Here is a 13,155-nt window from a genome sequence, read left to right on the forward strand (position 1 = left end):
GGGGGGGGGCATAAACAAAGAATTCGGTTGCTAAAAAAAGACTTGTAATATCTTACGCGTTGCTGTTGTGCGTATTTTTTTTTTAAACCAGATCAAATTAGAATAAATGTGGGTTCATTTTGGTTATAGAAAATCGAAAGAGCCAACAGCTCGCAAAACAAATTAATTTCTTTTAAGGAGGATGAAACCGAATAACCGAATAGCCCCTCGTGTTTTGATATCACTGATTTCAAACTTTGAGTTTTGATAGTAATTAACTTATGTATCGGTTACAGATTCGTGAAAACGTAATAGCATCATACCGTGCCATTATGTTGCTTGGTGAATTGATCCTGGGTTTATGGAGATGTAACTTCAGCTAAGGATCAATCTGCCAAAAAGTGAGTTATGAAAAGAAAGGACAAAATCCGGTGTTCCCAAACACAAACAGATGGATACATTTCATCATTTCGCGAGGAAAAGCGATTGATAATGATATCTTGTATGACGCTGCTACGGGCTCTGTTTATTTGTTTATTTGTTTGTTTGTTTGTTTGTATATTTGTTTGTTTGTTTTGTTTGCTTGTTTTGGTTTTTGTTTGTTTTATTGGTTTTTGACTGCATGTTTGTTTTATAGGTTTTGGATGGAGTTTTTCATCTTCCTATTTATGTATTTGTTTTATTTGTTATTTAGATTTTCTGTTTTTAGTTTTATAGTTTGGGGGGGGGGGTGTTGAATTGGGTTTTTTTTAATTTTTGGTTGGTTTGTTTTTAGGGTTTTTTTATTTTTGTTGTTTGTTTTAGGTTGTTTTAATTCCGAATCATGTGTCACTGTATGGCTAAGTTAATGAATGACTGTGATTATGGTTGGTGGTTTTGGATTGGAATTTTTATTAGCTTTTTTGTGTTTTGTTTTTGTATTATTTTGGCATGTCTTTGCATTTAATTTTAATACGCTGCTGGTTCTGAATTAATCATCAAACTCAAAGGAGTCACTGGCCCTGTCTCTCTAAAGTTATCCGTCACACAGTCATAAACAGCCCCCCTTGTTACATTCTATCTGAGTTTTAAGGTCTTCCAGCCGCGCTGATACAGCTGCTACACAATGGTGGCTTATACATGTACCTGTTTATTAGGTAGTCGGCTGGGGAGGGAGGGGGGGTGTAGATTAGTTAACTAATTGAGGACGTGCTGTTTTGGAGTACTTTTTTAAAAGAGATAATATTATAACTCTGTTATTCATGTAGATTTTTCGATTGTGTTTGTTGTTGTCTAAAACTTTAATGAAGCAGGCAACAACAAAAAAACCACACCCAAACAACGAACAAACAAAAAATTAAACATTCATGATATGAAATATGTAAATTCATGTCTCTGATTTGTGTATGATGATTCAGAATGTGCAGCAACATTGCCTTTGGTCGGACGTATATTGTGTCCGTTATGTCCCCAAAGAGTTAATCGTTTGGGTTCTGGGACCCTTTTTTTCTCCTCCTCGGACATACTGGAATTTTCTTTCCCTCTGAGCCTGGTACCTTGACCTTGAATGAAAGGGAGTGGGGATGGGGGGGGGGGGGTATGTCCTTGAAATTGCAGAAATAATGTGTAGTAGAGCTGGAAACTGCACTTTTAAATTCTTGAAAATATTGAATATACTCTTGCTTGACTTAAGAGTGAGGCGACTGTGTTTTTGTAAGTCTAAAATGTGAATTAATTAATTAATATATTAATAATTAATGATTTATGTGAATATATTTTGTTTTGAAACTGGGCACTCCCTGTCCACAAAAGTACCCTGTGTTGGCACACTATGCTCCCTTATACGGAGTGCCCATTGGCATGATCGGATCGGGTCGATTCGGTTCGGTTTGGTAGACGGGGCTAGCCAGAATTGGAGTCCCCGTAGGGGGGGGGAGGGGGGTTGGTTCTCAAATATAAACCGATCGCCCGACTGGTCGCCTGAAAACAAACGAGTTTGCTTTTTGAGGCGACGAGTCGGGCGATCGGTTTGTGCCACGATAGCCGCTTTGAGCCCTTAATCTGGCTAGCAAACCGAAGGGAACCGAGCCGATCGCGCGAATGTGCATTTGGGTATTAGAAACGCTAACATTTTACGTCATTTACGTACTCCTTCAGGTCATGCAGGGCCTCAGTCTCTCGGTAAGCAGCATCCCCTGTCTTGATGACCTTCGAACTCTATAACCTCTATATCTAACCCTTTGGCACTGTGCCTCCATGGCAACCAGACTAACATGGCGTTGTTGTAGCTCCGCCCCCTCTCGGCCTCATTTTCTTGGCTTGTGAAGCTGTCAGTCACATAGAGCACGCCCCCCTTTCGCTTTGTTCATAACACAATTTATTAATGACGACACTCTTGTTTATATTGTAGCTGTTTGTCGTTTTTTCGTTGTGGTCGTTACTTTGTGTTTCAATATCATGTAGAACGTTTTGGATGTTGCTGCAAAGGAGGAGGACGACACTCAGCTCTCTGATGTGGTGTGGTGTCCTCGATTTGTGGTTGTCATTTCGAGGTCTTTGAAGAAATATTGAAAAGAAGAAAAAAACACTGTGCTTTGAAAAAAAACAACAGTTTTTACTTATTGTTAGCAAACATTTGCATACACAGCTTCAGTTGTCGTCATTGTCTCGTTGTCGTGATCATTATCCTTTTCTGTGGGTGGTTGGCGGGTGCTCTGGTGTGGTTTGCTTCTTCTTTCCTATGAAACATCTATCGTCCTTATCTCCGCCTCTTCTTTTTTATGTTTGTTACTCTCTTGTAACACCTCTAATCTTCAGGCGCTCATTATGACCGTATGCAGTTGCGAGCGCCGTAAAACCTCTACTAAAGCAAACAAAACAGGAAGACACTCAGCTCAAGTCAGCTCTCTGGTGTGGTGTTTTGGATTTGTAGTTTGTCATTTCGAGGTCTTTGAAGGAAGATTGAAAAAAAAAAAAAGAACAAACGTTGTGCTTTAAAAAAAACTGTTTATACTGACTTATTGTTAGCAAACATTTTTTGCAAACACTGCTTCAGTTGTCGTCGTTGTCTCCTTGTGATCATTTTCCGTATCTGGACATTTTGAAGGAACCGCTTTTAAGAAAATGCCGAAAATATGTTATGTAGGCAGGAGTTTGCAACAGTGTGGGGGGGTTTTAATTACATGTACTTGTAACGCACTTTCAGAAAGTGCTTAAAGTGGCGAATTGTAGTGACAATAAGGGAAGGAAGGGGAGATAGAGCCATACAGAGAGAGAGAGAGAGAGAAGAGGAACTGGGAGAAGGTCATGGTATAACGTGAGGTCGAGCCACTGCCTTCCATGTTATCTTTGTCGACGTCACCAGCAGCTCTGGCACGCACACACACGGACTTTTGCACCTTTTTGAAGAAATAGAGACAGAGGGAAGGGAGGGGGAGAGGAGGAAAGTGTGACTTGGTCGCCTACTTTAGTTTTTGCCCACCTTCTGCGGTTTTCACTTTCCGAAGCGATTCTTATCCAGGTGGGTTTTTCTATTTCTTCTGTCAAGTTCCAAGCCCACAATTTTTATCGCTAGGTTCTGGAGATTGTCGCCATTACTGAAGTCTCCGCCGAGAATGTAGCCCTCCGAAATAAAGAAAAGGCAGGTCGTTGTAAGAAACAGTCAGTGACGGTCTTTCTAAACGATTACCCCCCCCCCCCACATGCAATACCGATGAGAAATGCACTCTACTGAATGAAGAACTGTCGATTGGTTCTATTGCATGTACATTCAAGTAAAACCTTAATCACTTTGACTGACAGGTTAATGATATCTGAATCTGAGGTGAATGCCCAAGTCGTGCACCCTAAAAACGCCGTAACCCTATTCGTACGCCCTGGGGTCATTATGTACCCCCGTGGTTGTATTCGTCACATTTTAGAATACTTCTAGTGCGAAGATCTCCTTGAAACTTTCAGTATTTCTCAAAAAATCATTCTTACAGACTGCTATTTAAAGCGTACGGATCGCATTAACGAGAAAATTTCCTCTTTGGAAACTGGTGGCACAGAGTTCCCCACCTCGTATGGATACGATAGTAAAACACGACGTATGGATAGGGTTAACTCCACACATCCCCGATAGCCTCATAGCATAGCCCGTACTATATCCTCTTACATTCTTGCATGCTTTGCGATAGTATGTTTTATTTCGGTCGCTCAAGACGTGAAGGGTTGGTAGGGGACACGAAGAGCTCGGTCCAGTGACGTAGTATGCTTACATAATACATACTATTCTGGCTGATTTAAAAAAAGAATATGGGGGGAGGGGGGGGGGAATTGCAAGGCTGCCCATTGCCGGCCAAGCCTTACTGTTGCACCGCCTTTAGAATTATCGAGTAGTGTCAAAGGCAATGTAGCAGAAAGAGGAAAGGCTCATGACGTACTTTGACTGTTTTTCCCCCGAGGACATGTATAGTCTCCATTTAAAGTGATTTTGAAGACATCTTAGAGAGAGACTATTTCGTGGTAACAATGATGTCGTTCACTCTGTCTCATACCTGCGCCCGTGGTGTAGCGGTTGGGCTCTTTGCTGTTATCGCAGAAGACATGAACCTGAGTCATTTTATCGAATATTTAGACGGTGGGTGGTTGGCGGGTGCTCTGGTGTGGTCTGCTTCTTCTTTCCTATCAAACGTCTTTAGTCTTTATCTTCCCTCCTTCTTTTGTATGTTTGTTACTCTCTTGTAACAACTCTAATCTTCTGGCGCTCATATGACTTAATGCAGTTGCGAGCGCCGTAAAACCCCTACTAAAACTAAATAACTTAATGAATATTTAGACTGTTGTTGGGTTGGGGGTGTTTTCTTTTCTTTTTTCTTTTTTTTTTTTTGGGGGGGGGGTTTATGCGGTATCCCTCTTATTCCTCGTTGGTCTTTATTGCCAGGCCCGGAGCAGTCCGCCTCCTTAATGATCTCGCCTGTGACGATTATGGCATAAAACATTTGCTGCCAATGAGTTGTTATTGAAAAGCAGAAAGAGAAGTGATAGTTTGACTGTTTCCTCAAGAACCCGTTGGTCTTTAAGTCGTTTTATACTGGCATTTTATCAACCTTAAATTCCGCGAAACAAAATATTTTGATGGTAGTAGCGACTCTGTCTGACGACGGCCGATATCGAAGATATTCATGAACGCAAGTTTTTTTAAGTTTTAGTGAGAGTTTTATGGCTCTTGCAACACAATAAGGTCATGATATAAGGGCCGAAGATTAGGAGTGTTGCGAGAGAGTAACAAACACAGAAAAGAAGCAGGAGAGATAAGGATGATATAATATGTGAGGCAGCGTGGTGAAATCAGGCGCTCGTCAAAATAATGAAAGTGAAGAAACTGGCATTGTTCCGCAGGTTTTGGAATTTTTATCAAATTTGTTGGGAGGGGTTTTGCTCTGGTGGATTTCACTGAAAAACGTTGATTATAGGCATAAAAGATGTAAATTTTCTGTTTCCGCGGATTTTCAAGCTAAGGAAATAACGCAACTTTGGCGGCCATTTTCTCGCTAATGTTACCTCTGAAACCGGGCGACACCCGTCTCCTTCAGTCGCCAAAATCTTGACTTATATACAAAAGATAAATGGATTTTTTTTTTTCATGGAAAGCAAGGCAAATGGACAGGCTTTAAGATGATACCAATAAATTGAGGAGCGCCAGAGTCCTCCTCGTCGAGACACATATAGTTTTATGTTTGACAGGAAAGAAGGCGCAAACGCACCCCAGAGCACCCGCCAACCACCAGCGACGCAAGTCCGTCAAAACCCCTCAACTCCCCGTCGTCGGTCCTGTACATGTGTGGGAGCAACAGACATAACGTCGTCGTCCATGCGCCTTCGAGCGTCAAGCCTTGTCAGCTGTTAAATTGTTCACCGTCTTGATTGTTTCAGTAAGGTTTTACGGCGCTCGCAACAGCATAAGGTCATATGAGCGCCAAGGGGTGGATGTCAACAGAGAAGTCCAAACGGGGAATCAGGCTTACTCTGCTCCCCTCTCTAGCCTCAACAGCACAAAGTCTGCTTTGAGTGGCAAACATACAAAAGAAGTAGAGGCAAAATGGCGATAGTAAGGATGAGGAGAGCATCTGACCTTACCACCTACTTGCTTATTATAAGTAATTGTATTATTGTTTGGAATAGTGGACTTCCTAATGTCCCTGTGTCCTATCCTATCCGATTTGGGAGGGAGGGGGGGGGGGATAAATCTTTGGACTGGCTGGTATTCTAGCTGGTGGGGGGAACTGATCTGAAGGGTGACTCGCGATTATGATGAACAATGAGAAACACATTTATTTGTTGTTGTAAAAACTTCTTAGTTTGTTGATGTCTTTCGCTCCGATGGATGTGTGCGTGTGTCCATGTCTTTCAGTGTATTGTAGCAACATTCATTTCTTCCTTTTTGTCCCCTTCCCTTTGTTTTTCTCTTGACCATCAATGATTTATTTATAGAGGCACCAGCCATCCATGTCCAGGTGCTGTTTTAGCCTGTTTTTCTCTTACCGATGGGTCGAATGCCGTGCCTTTGAAATGACATCGTTAAACTTAACATCCCCACCTACCCTTTTTAAACAAATAAACTTAAAAAGTATAGAACAAAATACATGACCCAACAATATGATGTTAAAGGCAGGTGTGCATTCCAGTAATCGATCAAGGCATGTAATGTAGACACAGACGTGTACATACCCTTTTTATCATTGGATGTACGTCCACGGGTATTTTGATACAATGTCAATGAAATAATCATCTGGCGTTGCTTGTGTTTGTCGTACCTTGCTTTGTCCTGTGCATTTTTCTGCTATATATTATTATGTCCCCAACTTTTGACTTCTCGATGTGTTTTCTCTAGTTGTGGAAAGGCATTGCTTATTAATCATTGTTTTTCGCTGTGGTGTGCTTGTGTGTGTATATTTTTTTTATTTCTGCTCCCCTGTAAAAGTGTTCTGGACCTACCTCATGATTGTGATTATATATATATATCCGGGGTTTTTTGTGAGTGTTCTCCCTATAGAGGAACATTATGAGCAGGGGTGGAACTTTCTGGGGATTTTGGTTTTTTGACTCTTTTGAAATGCCAGTAGCGAAATCTAGTTTGATGTCAGAAGAGCCGTTTTCAAGCTCATATTATTGTGCCATAACGAGTGCTAACAGTATGTGAGGACAATGGGGGTTTATTTCGGCATTTAAAAGAACTTTCATGTTCTGTTATGAACAACAACAACAAAAATGCAACAACCAAAACGAAAAAAAAAATTGTTCCCTTTCTCTTGACTTGTTATGTTTCCAGGGATTATAATATTATTGAACCATTTCTCACTCCACGTGCTTTGAAATCTAAAAATTATGATCAAATATAATTCTTTATAATACTAGAAAGTGCTCAGATGTCATGGAAATTTTCTGTCACACAAGCACTCCGCGTTAATGTAGTTTTCTGTAGTTTTACTTCGGTCTTCTTTAGTTTTAGTTTTAGTAAAGAGTTTTACGGCGCTCGCAACTGCATAAGGTCATATGAGCGCCAGACGATTAGAGCTGTTACAAGAGAGTAACAGACATAAAAAAAGAAGAAGGGGAGAGATAAGGACGATAGATATTTGACAGGGAAGAAGAAGGTTGGCGTGGTTGGCGGGTGCTCTGGTGTGGTTTGCTTCGGTTTTCTGCTGTGTTGCTTTTTTATCAGGAGAAACGCTTTAGTGTGTTGCTGCCTGTTTATTTCGTTGTAGTTGTTGTCTGCCTTGTTTTGTTTGTTTGTTTGTCTTGTTTTGTTTGTTTGTTTGCCTATGTATTTTTCATCTTGACATTCCTACCATAGAATTATACTCGTGTTGAGTTAAACCCGTTAAATAGTTCATCCATAGAGCTACTAACGTTTCTGTATGTCTAACCGTGTTGCAATGATCAACATATCAACATCTTCCTTTTTTAATTAATGGATATAATATTCTCTTGCTTTTGGCCTTAGGCCCTGACATATTGAACTGTTATTGTGTGTGTGTGTGTGTGTGTGTGTGTGTGTGTGTGTGTGTGTGTGTGTGTGTTTGTGTACGTATGTATGTGTGTGTGTTTGGCCCTATTTGTGTATTTGTGTACAACATCTTCCCAGTGAGATTTGAAAATTTCTTCTTCTTTATGTTTTCCTTTCTCTTGATCGGTAATAGTAATTTATAGTAGATTAAGTGGGGGGGTTTTCTTCTTCTTTTCAATCTCCTTTGCCTGTATTTATTATTCTTAATGACACAACCGTGCGTAGAAACTAATCGCTGCCTATTGTTTGTCGGCGGCCATATTGGAATGCCTAATCCTAATTTTCAACAACAAAAAAATAACAATGCCATCATGATCATCGCTACGGTGCATTGTGCACGTGCGGAGTCAGTGGTCTACCTCGACCAGATAACACACAGCTCCGTTTATCACTTTCGCTTTTACATATTATGATATTATATTATGTGTATGCACTGATAACCTTTAACCACCCACTAATGATGTACCCCTGCATATTATCTTTGCGACGGTGGGTCACTGTTTCATCCAAGTTGTGTTAACCTTTATCTGAGAGAAAGTGGTGGGTTTTATTTCTGAAGCCATGTAGATCTATCCCTACGCCACAGACTTGAATTATAATACACACATGTTGTACATTTACCCTACTCCAGACTGGAGCGTGCTGACAAAATGAGTTACTTCTCGGATTTGAGCCCTAAGGAAATAAGTACTTCACGCTTCTAGGTGAAGTTTTTACAAGTTATGCGGGTGAAATAATGAAAGGCATGTTATTCTTTAAAAATATAACATCGATAGAAAATCTACAAATTTGATCCTAGTGTCGATTTTTGGCCAATATCTCCACATGTGGATTGCAAGAAGTAACTCTTTTATCGACACGCCTCACCCATGCTGTATCAAGGCCTACGCTCTGTGGGTGGCCGGCGGATGCTCTGGTGTGGTTTGCTCCTTCTTTCAATTCAATCACCTATCGTCCTTATCTCTCCCCTCCTTCTTTTGCTGTGTTTGGTACTCTCTTGTAACACCTCAAATCTTCAGCACTTCTATGACTTTACTGTGTTGCAAGTGCTGTAAAACTTTCTAAAACTTAGGCCTACGCTCTTTGCTGCGCACTACAAATTAAAATCGTTTGTTACGAAGCGTGTGCAACATGGGCGCCCAATTGAACATCAAAACGCCAGTCTCGCTATTGTCGAGTTTGTGCAGCAAACCCCCCCCCCCCCCCCGCAAACCCCCCCCCCCCCTTTTTTTTTGGCTTCAAATTGAATCAAATGGTGGTCTCCATAGGGAATTGGAATGACTTCAGAATGCGCGGACTGGCGTCGGTAGCCAAGTGGTTAGGCTGCCGGACTTGTACTCGTAGGATTGCGGGTTCGGGGGTTCGAGCCTCAGGTCCGCGCGGTCCGACGTTGTGTCCTTGGGAAAGACACTTTACACGGATTTCCCACTTGGCTCGGTCCTTTCGGAGATGGACGTTAAACTCGGAGGTCCCGCCACTTATATAACCTATAACCTAACAAGTATTGATTATGGCATTATACCTATACCATTTCACAGTTTCACAGTATGCACGGTCAATGATAATATAATTTAAAGACAAGTCTATGGTCATATCTCGTGGCAGTACCTTCTGAACTGTCCGACCATTTTTATTCTGGAAATTGATGTAGAATTGGTAGAGTGCATATGACGGGTAGCAAACAACGGGTTGGGGGTTTTTTAAAGTGTTATTTTTGTTGATGGTGGTTTTTGTTGTTGTTGTGGTTGGGTTTTTATTGTTGGGGGGTGGGTTGTGGATGAACAATCGAAGCGGGGGGAAGCGTGTATTCATTAATCCGATTTGTCGGGTCCTCTCTATTGGATCGAGTCAGAATACCAAAGTGGTTGATGCACGCGCATATCAAACTAGCTGAGTGCCCGTTCGATGAACAGTCTCAGAAGAATTGATCATCAAGTCAATGTGGAACCAGTGCGCACTGCTTATGAAAGCCTCAATTGTTTACAATGGCGTATTAGAAGACGAACTTTCCCAAGATTAGACCTAAACGAAACTAAATTTAAAAAAACTGAAAGTTAATTACGGTGACTTCAGACTCCTTAATATTATAACTGTGCACCTTCTAAATGATTCTGAACCACCGTTATTTTTATTTTTTTCAAATTCGAAAGTTAAGGGGTTGGGAAGTTTTGGGTGACCAAAGTGGCGGACTTTCACAAATATGATAGATATAGATGAGAGGGTCGCTCAGTTAGTATCACAATAGATTACTGGGGCGGATGACCCTGGCTCGAGTCCCCAACGTGGCGTTCTGAACTTTGAGTTGTTTGTGAGTTTAGTCTCTCCGTCCGTTTGGCTCGGTCCTTTTTTTTAGATGAACGTTAAATTCGGAGACCCGGTGGCGGCCGAAGCCTACTCTTATCGATTTTTTTTTTACCACTAAGGGTTTTTTTTAATGTGCGCAGCTTGCACACGGGACCTCCGAAATTTTTCGCCCATATCCGAGAAGGCTAGGTGTAGATCTTACCTACCATAAGACCGGGTGTGTGTCTGAAAGACATCAGTAAGAAGGAGCCAATAAGAAGTAGAAAGGATGCAGAGAGAGTCAGGAGCCCAGAGGGGGACAAAGGAGGTGAGGGGGTGGGGGCAGACAGTGGAAATGAAAGCTGACGACGGAACGTTTTTAGAGAGCAGGAAAGGATGTGAAAGGAGAAAATTTGAGAGAGAAAAAAAATGTCCGTCGCTACCCGGATTCGAACCCCGGACTTTTGAATGAGAGGCGAACACCTTAAACTCTAGGCCATGAGAGCCCCGTGCCTATACAGTGACCAATGAAATATATCAGAATGAAGTTATCTAAGTTAAACCTAGACCTCTGTTGTGGTAGAAAAAATACCTCGGTTTCATTCATTATGTTGGCCATTCGTCCTTTTTTTTGCGCCATGCTAGTGGTTTTTATTATTGTTTTACGAAACAAGCAGCATAGACTAGAGGCATTTATCGACAGACGTCTTACGGTACACTCTTTGCTGAAAGGAATAGCCATTCAAACTTTCGACGGACTATCTCGCCACATAGATGATATGTTCGAAATTGTCCGCGACATGTCATAGAAATCAAACCCACTCGCTTACTGCAAGTCATATACGGCAGAGTGTGTGGTTGGCGGGTGCTCTGGTGTGGTTTGCTTCTTCTTTCCTATCAAACATCTATCGTCCTTATCTTCCCTTCTTCTTTTTTTTATGTTTGTTGTTACTCTCTTGTAACACCTCTAATCTTCTGGCGCTCATATGACCGTATGCAGTCGCGAGCGCCGTAAAACTTCTACTAAAACTAAAGTAAAACATACGGCAGAATCGAATTAGCTCCAACTGGCCAACGTGGCTTTGATGATCATTGTGCAAAATTAATTCTTCGAAGTCCGACATGTGTGCGCTCTGTTTAATAAACAAGTAGGCCCGGTCCACTTACTGACAGCCCCCAATCGCTCAACGTCAGACTTACAAGAGGTGGCGTAGATATTACATGTTTAGTGATACCGTTCGCCCATCGCTATCGCCGGTCGCTTCCTCAGAATTACAAAGTTCTATCTGCTCAGTACCTAGTTTTGAGAAATTCGACGTCTGAGATTTTGAGTTTCACATCATGTCGAGCTTATTTGAATGCATTTTTTTTATATCGTGATATCGACTCCGAATAATCTTATGATTTTGATAGAACTTTCAGTTTCTGGTTTTCGTGGTCTTAGTGTCTTAGTAGTAATTCAAAACAGCCAAAAACGTCAGATAGAACTCTGTAGTACCTAGACAGCTGTTTGTTGACGGGGTATTGTTATGTCCGAGCTCGTCTGTGACTGACGTCTGTGACTGACGTGAGCGGACTTTGCCACTGACCCGGCGCCCCGGCTGCCCAGTGGCAGGCAGCTTGACCCAGAAGTCATCACCCTTCCGAGTCCAACCTGTCAAAATGCAGAAGGGCAAGGGGCTGTCCCGATATCATCGTAGATCTATGTTACTGTGGGTTTTTGTATCTGTGGGTCTGATAATGTTGTGATGTTTCAAATTGGAATTTGACCTCAGTGAATGTAGGCCGATGACCTTATCGGAATAGGGTAAGTGTAGGGGGTGGGTTGGGGGACGGGGGCTTGTGATATTAAAGAAAGAAAGAGGACGTCGGTGATTTATTTTGTCCCGGGGATTTTGCTTCGTGAGGGTGGCGAGGTATAGATTTCTTCTTCTTCTTTTTCTCGGAAGTTTGCAGTCATGAGTCTGGACATCAATCGCCTGTCTTTGGTGAGGCGATTGCTCGGAATATTTGATTTATTTTTGTAGTTAAATTATTTTGTTTTCATGAGTTTGTTTAATGTTATCCTTTTCCTTCTTTTTTTTTAGACGAAAAAAAGAGGGGGGGGGGGGCTAGTTTTTATTTCCTTACTCGTTACTCATTGCTTTACACAATTGTAAGCTACTTGTCTGAGTGTCGGGGGTTTTGTCGATATTTTGTCCCTCACCTTCTCACCCCCACCCCACCCCACCCCCTCTGTGTCTCTTTTGCTCTCTCGTTCTCTCTCTCTCTCTCTCTCTCTCTCTCTCTATCTATCTATCTATCTGTCCGTCTATCCGTGTTATATGCGTCGTGCGTTTGCAAACTGCATAGATCTAGATCTAAGAGCCATCAGTGTGGATGGGTTTTGGGGGTGTCAGCATGCGAGGGGGGGTTATACAGACTGATGATATTTTATGATTGGTTTTACTTATTGAAGGGTTCATTTGTAAAAGTGTAAGACTTCTTGATGTGTCCATTTTGGACATATTATTATTATTTTTATGATGTTTGTGTTGGCATCTTTCTACAAATTTTAATCTTAAGTGAAATCACCGTAATTATGTTGAATATATTATAAGGGCAAAAGGACACATGATGGTGTTTGTTAAATCAAAAAAGTGTTACTGGTGTGGTTGACTAGAGTGTGAGTCTGCCAGCTTTAGATGTACAATTTTTAAAAAAAACTTTAGAATGTGGACCCCCTCGGTTTCTTCCTTTAATCCCATCTTTTATGTTGTCCATAATGTAGTGATGACAGGATCGTGTACCGTGCGGTTTTTTCTTTTGTGATACTTATGGAATAGTTAGTAGCAGCGTTGCTTATTTTGTTTGTTTTGTGGGGG

At 41.5% G+C, this 13,155-nt stretch overlaps 1 protein-coding gene across 1 annotated transcript in view; it reads left to right on the plus strand.

Annotated features, from left to right (window-relative positions):
- Positions 1 to 13,155, plus strand: part of LOC101852817 (choline-phosphate cytidylyltransferase B) — a gene marked incomplete in the record, with an annotated part of 45,222 nt that overhangs the window by 16,091 nt on the left and 15,976 nt on the right. Inside the window, 1 exon segment of the mRNA XM_013088042.2 lies at positions 2,116 to 2,139. Within this exon segment, the coding sequence (XP_012943496.1) occupies positions 2,116 to 2,139 (24 nt within the window).

The sequence above is a fragment of the Aplysia californica genome, unplaced genomic scaffold, assembly GCF_000002075.1.
Source record: "Aplysia californica isolate F4 #8 unplaced genomic scaffold, AplCal3.0 scaffold00022, whole genome shotgun sequence".
NCBI lineage: Eukaryota > Metazoa > Mollusca > Gastropoda > Aplysiida > Aplysiidae > Aplysia > Aplysia californica.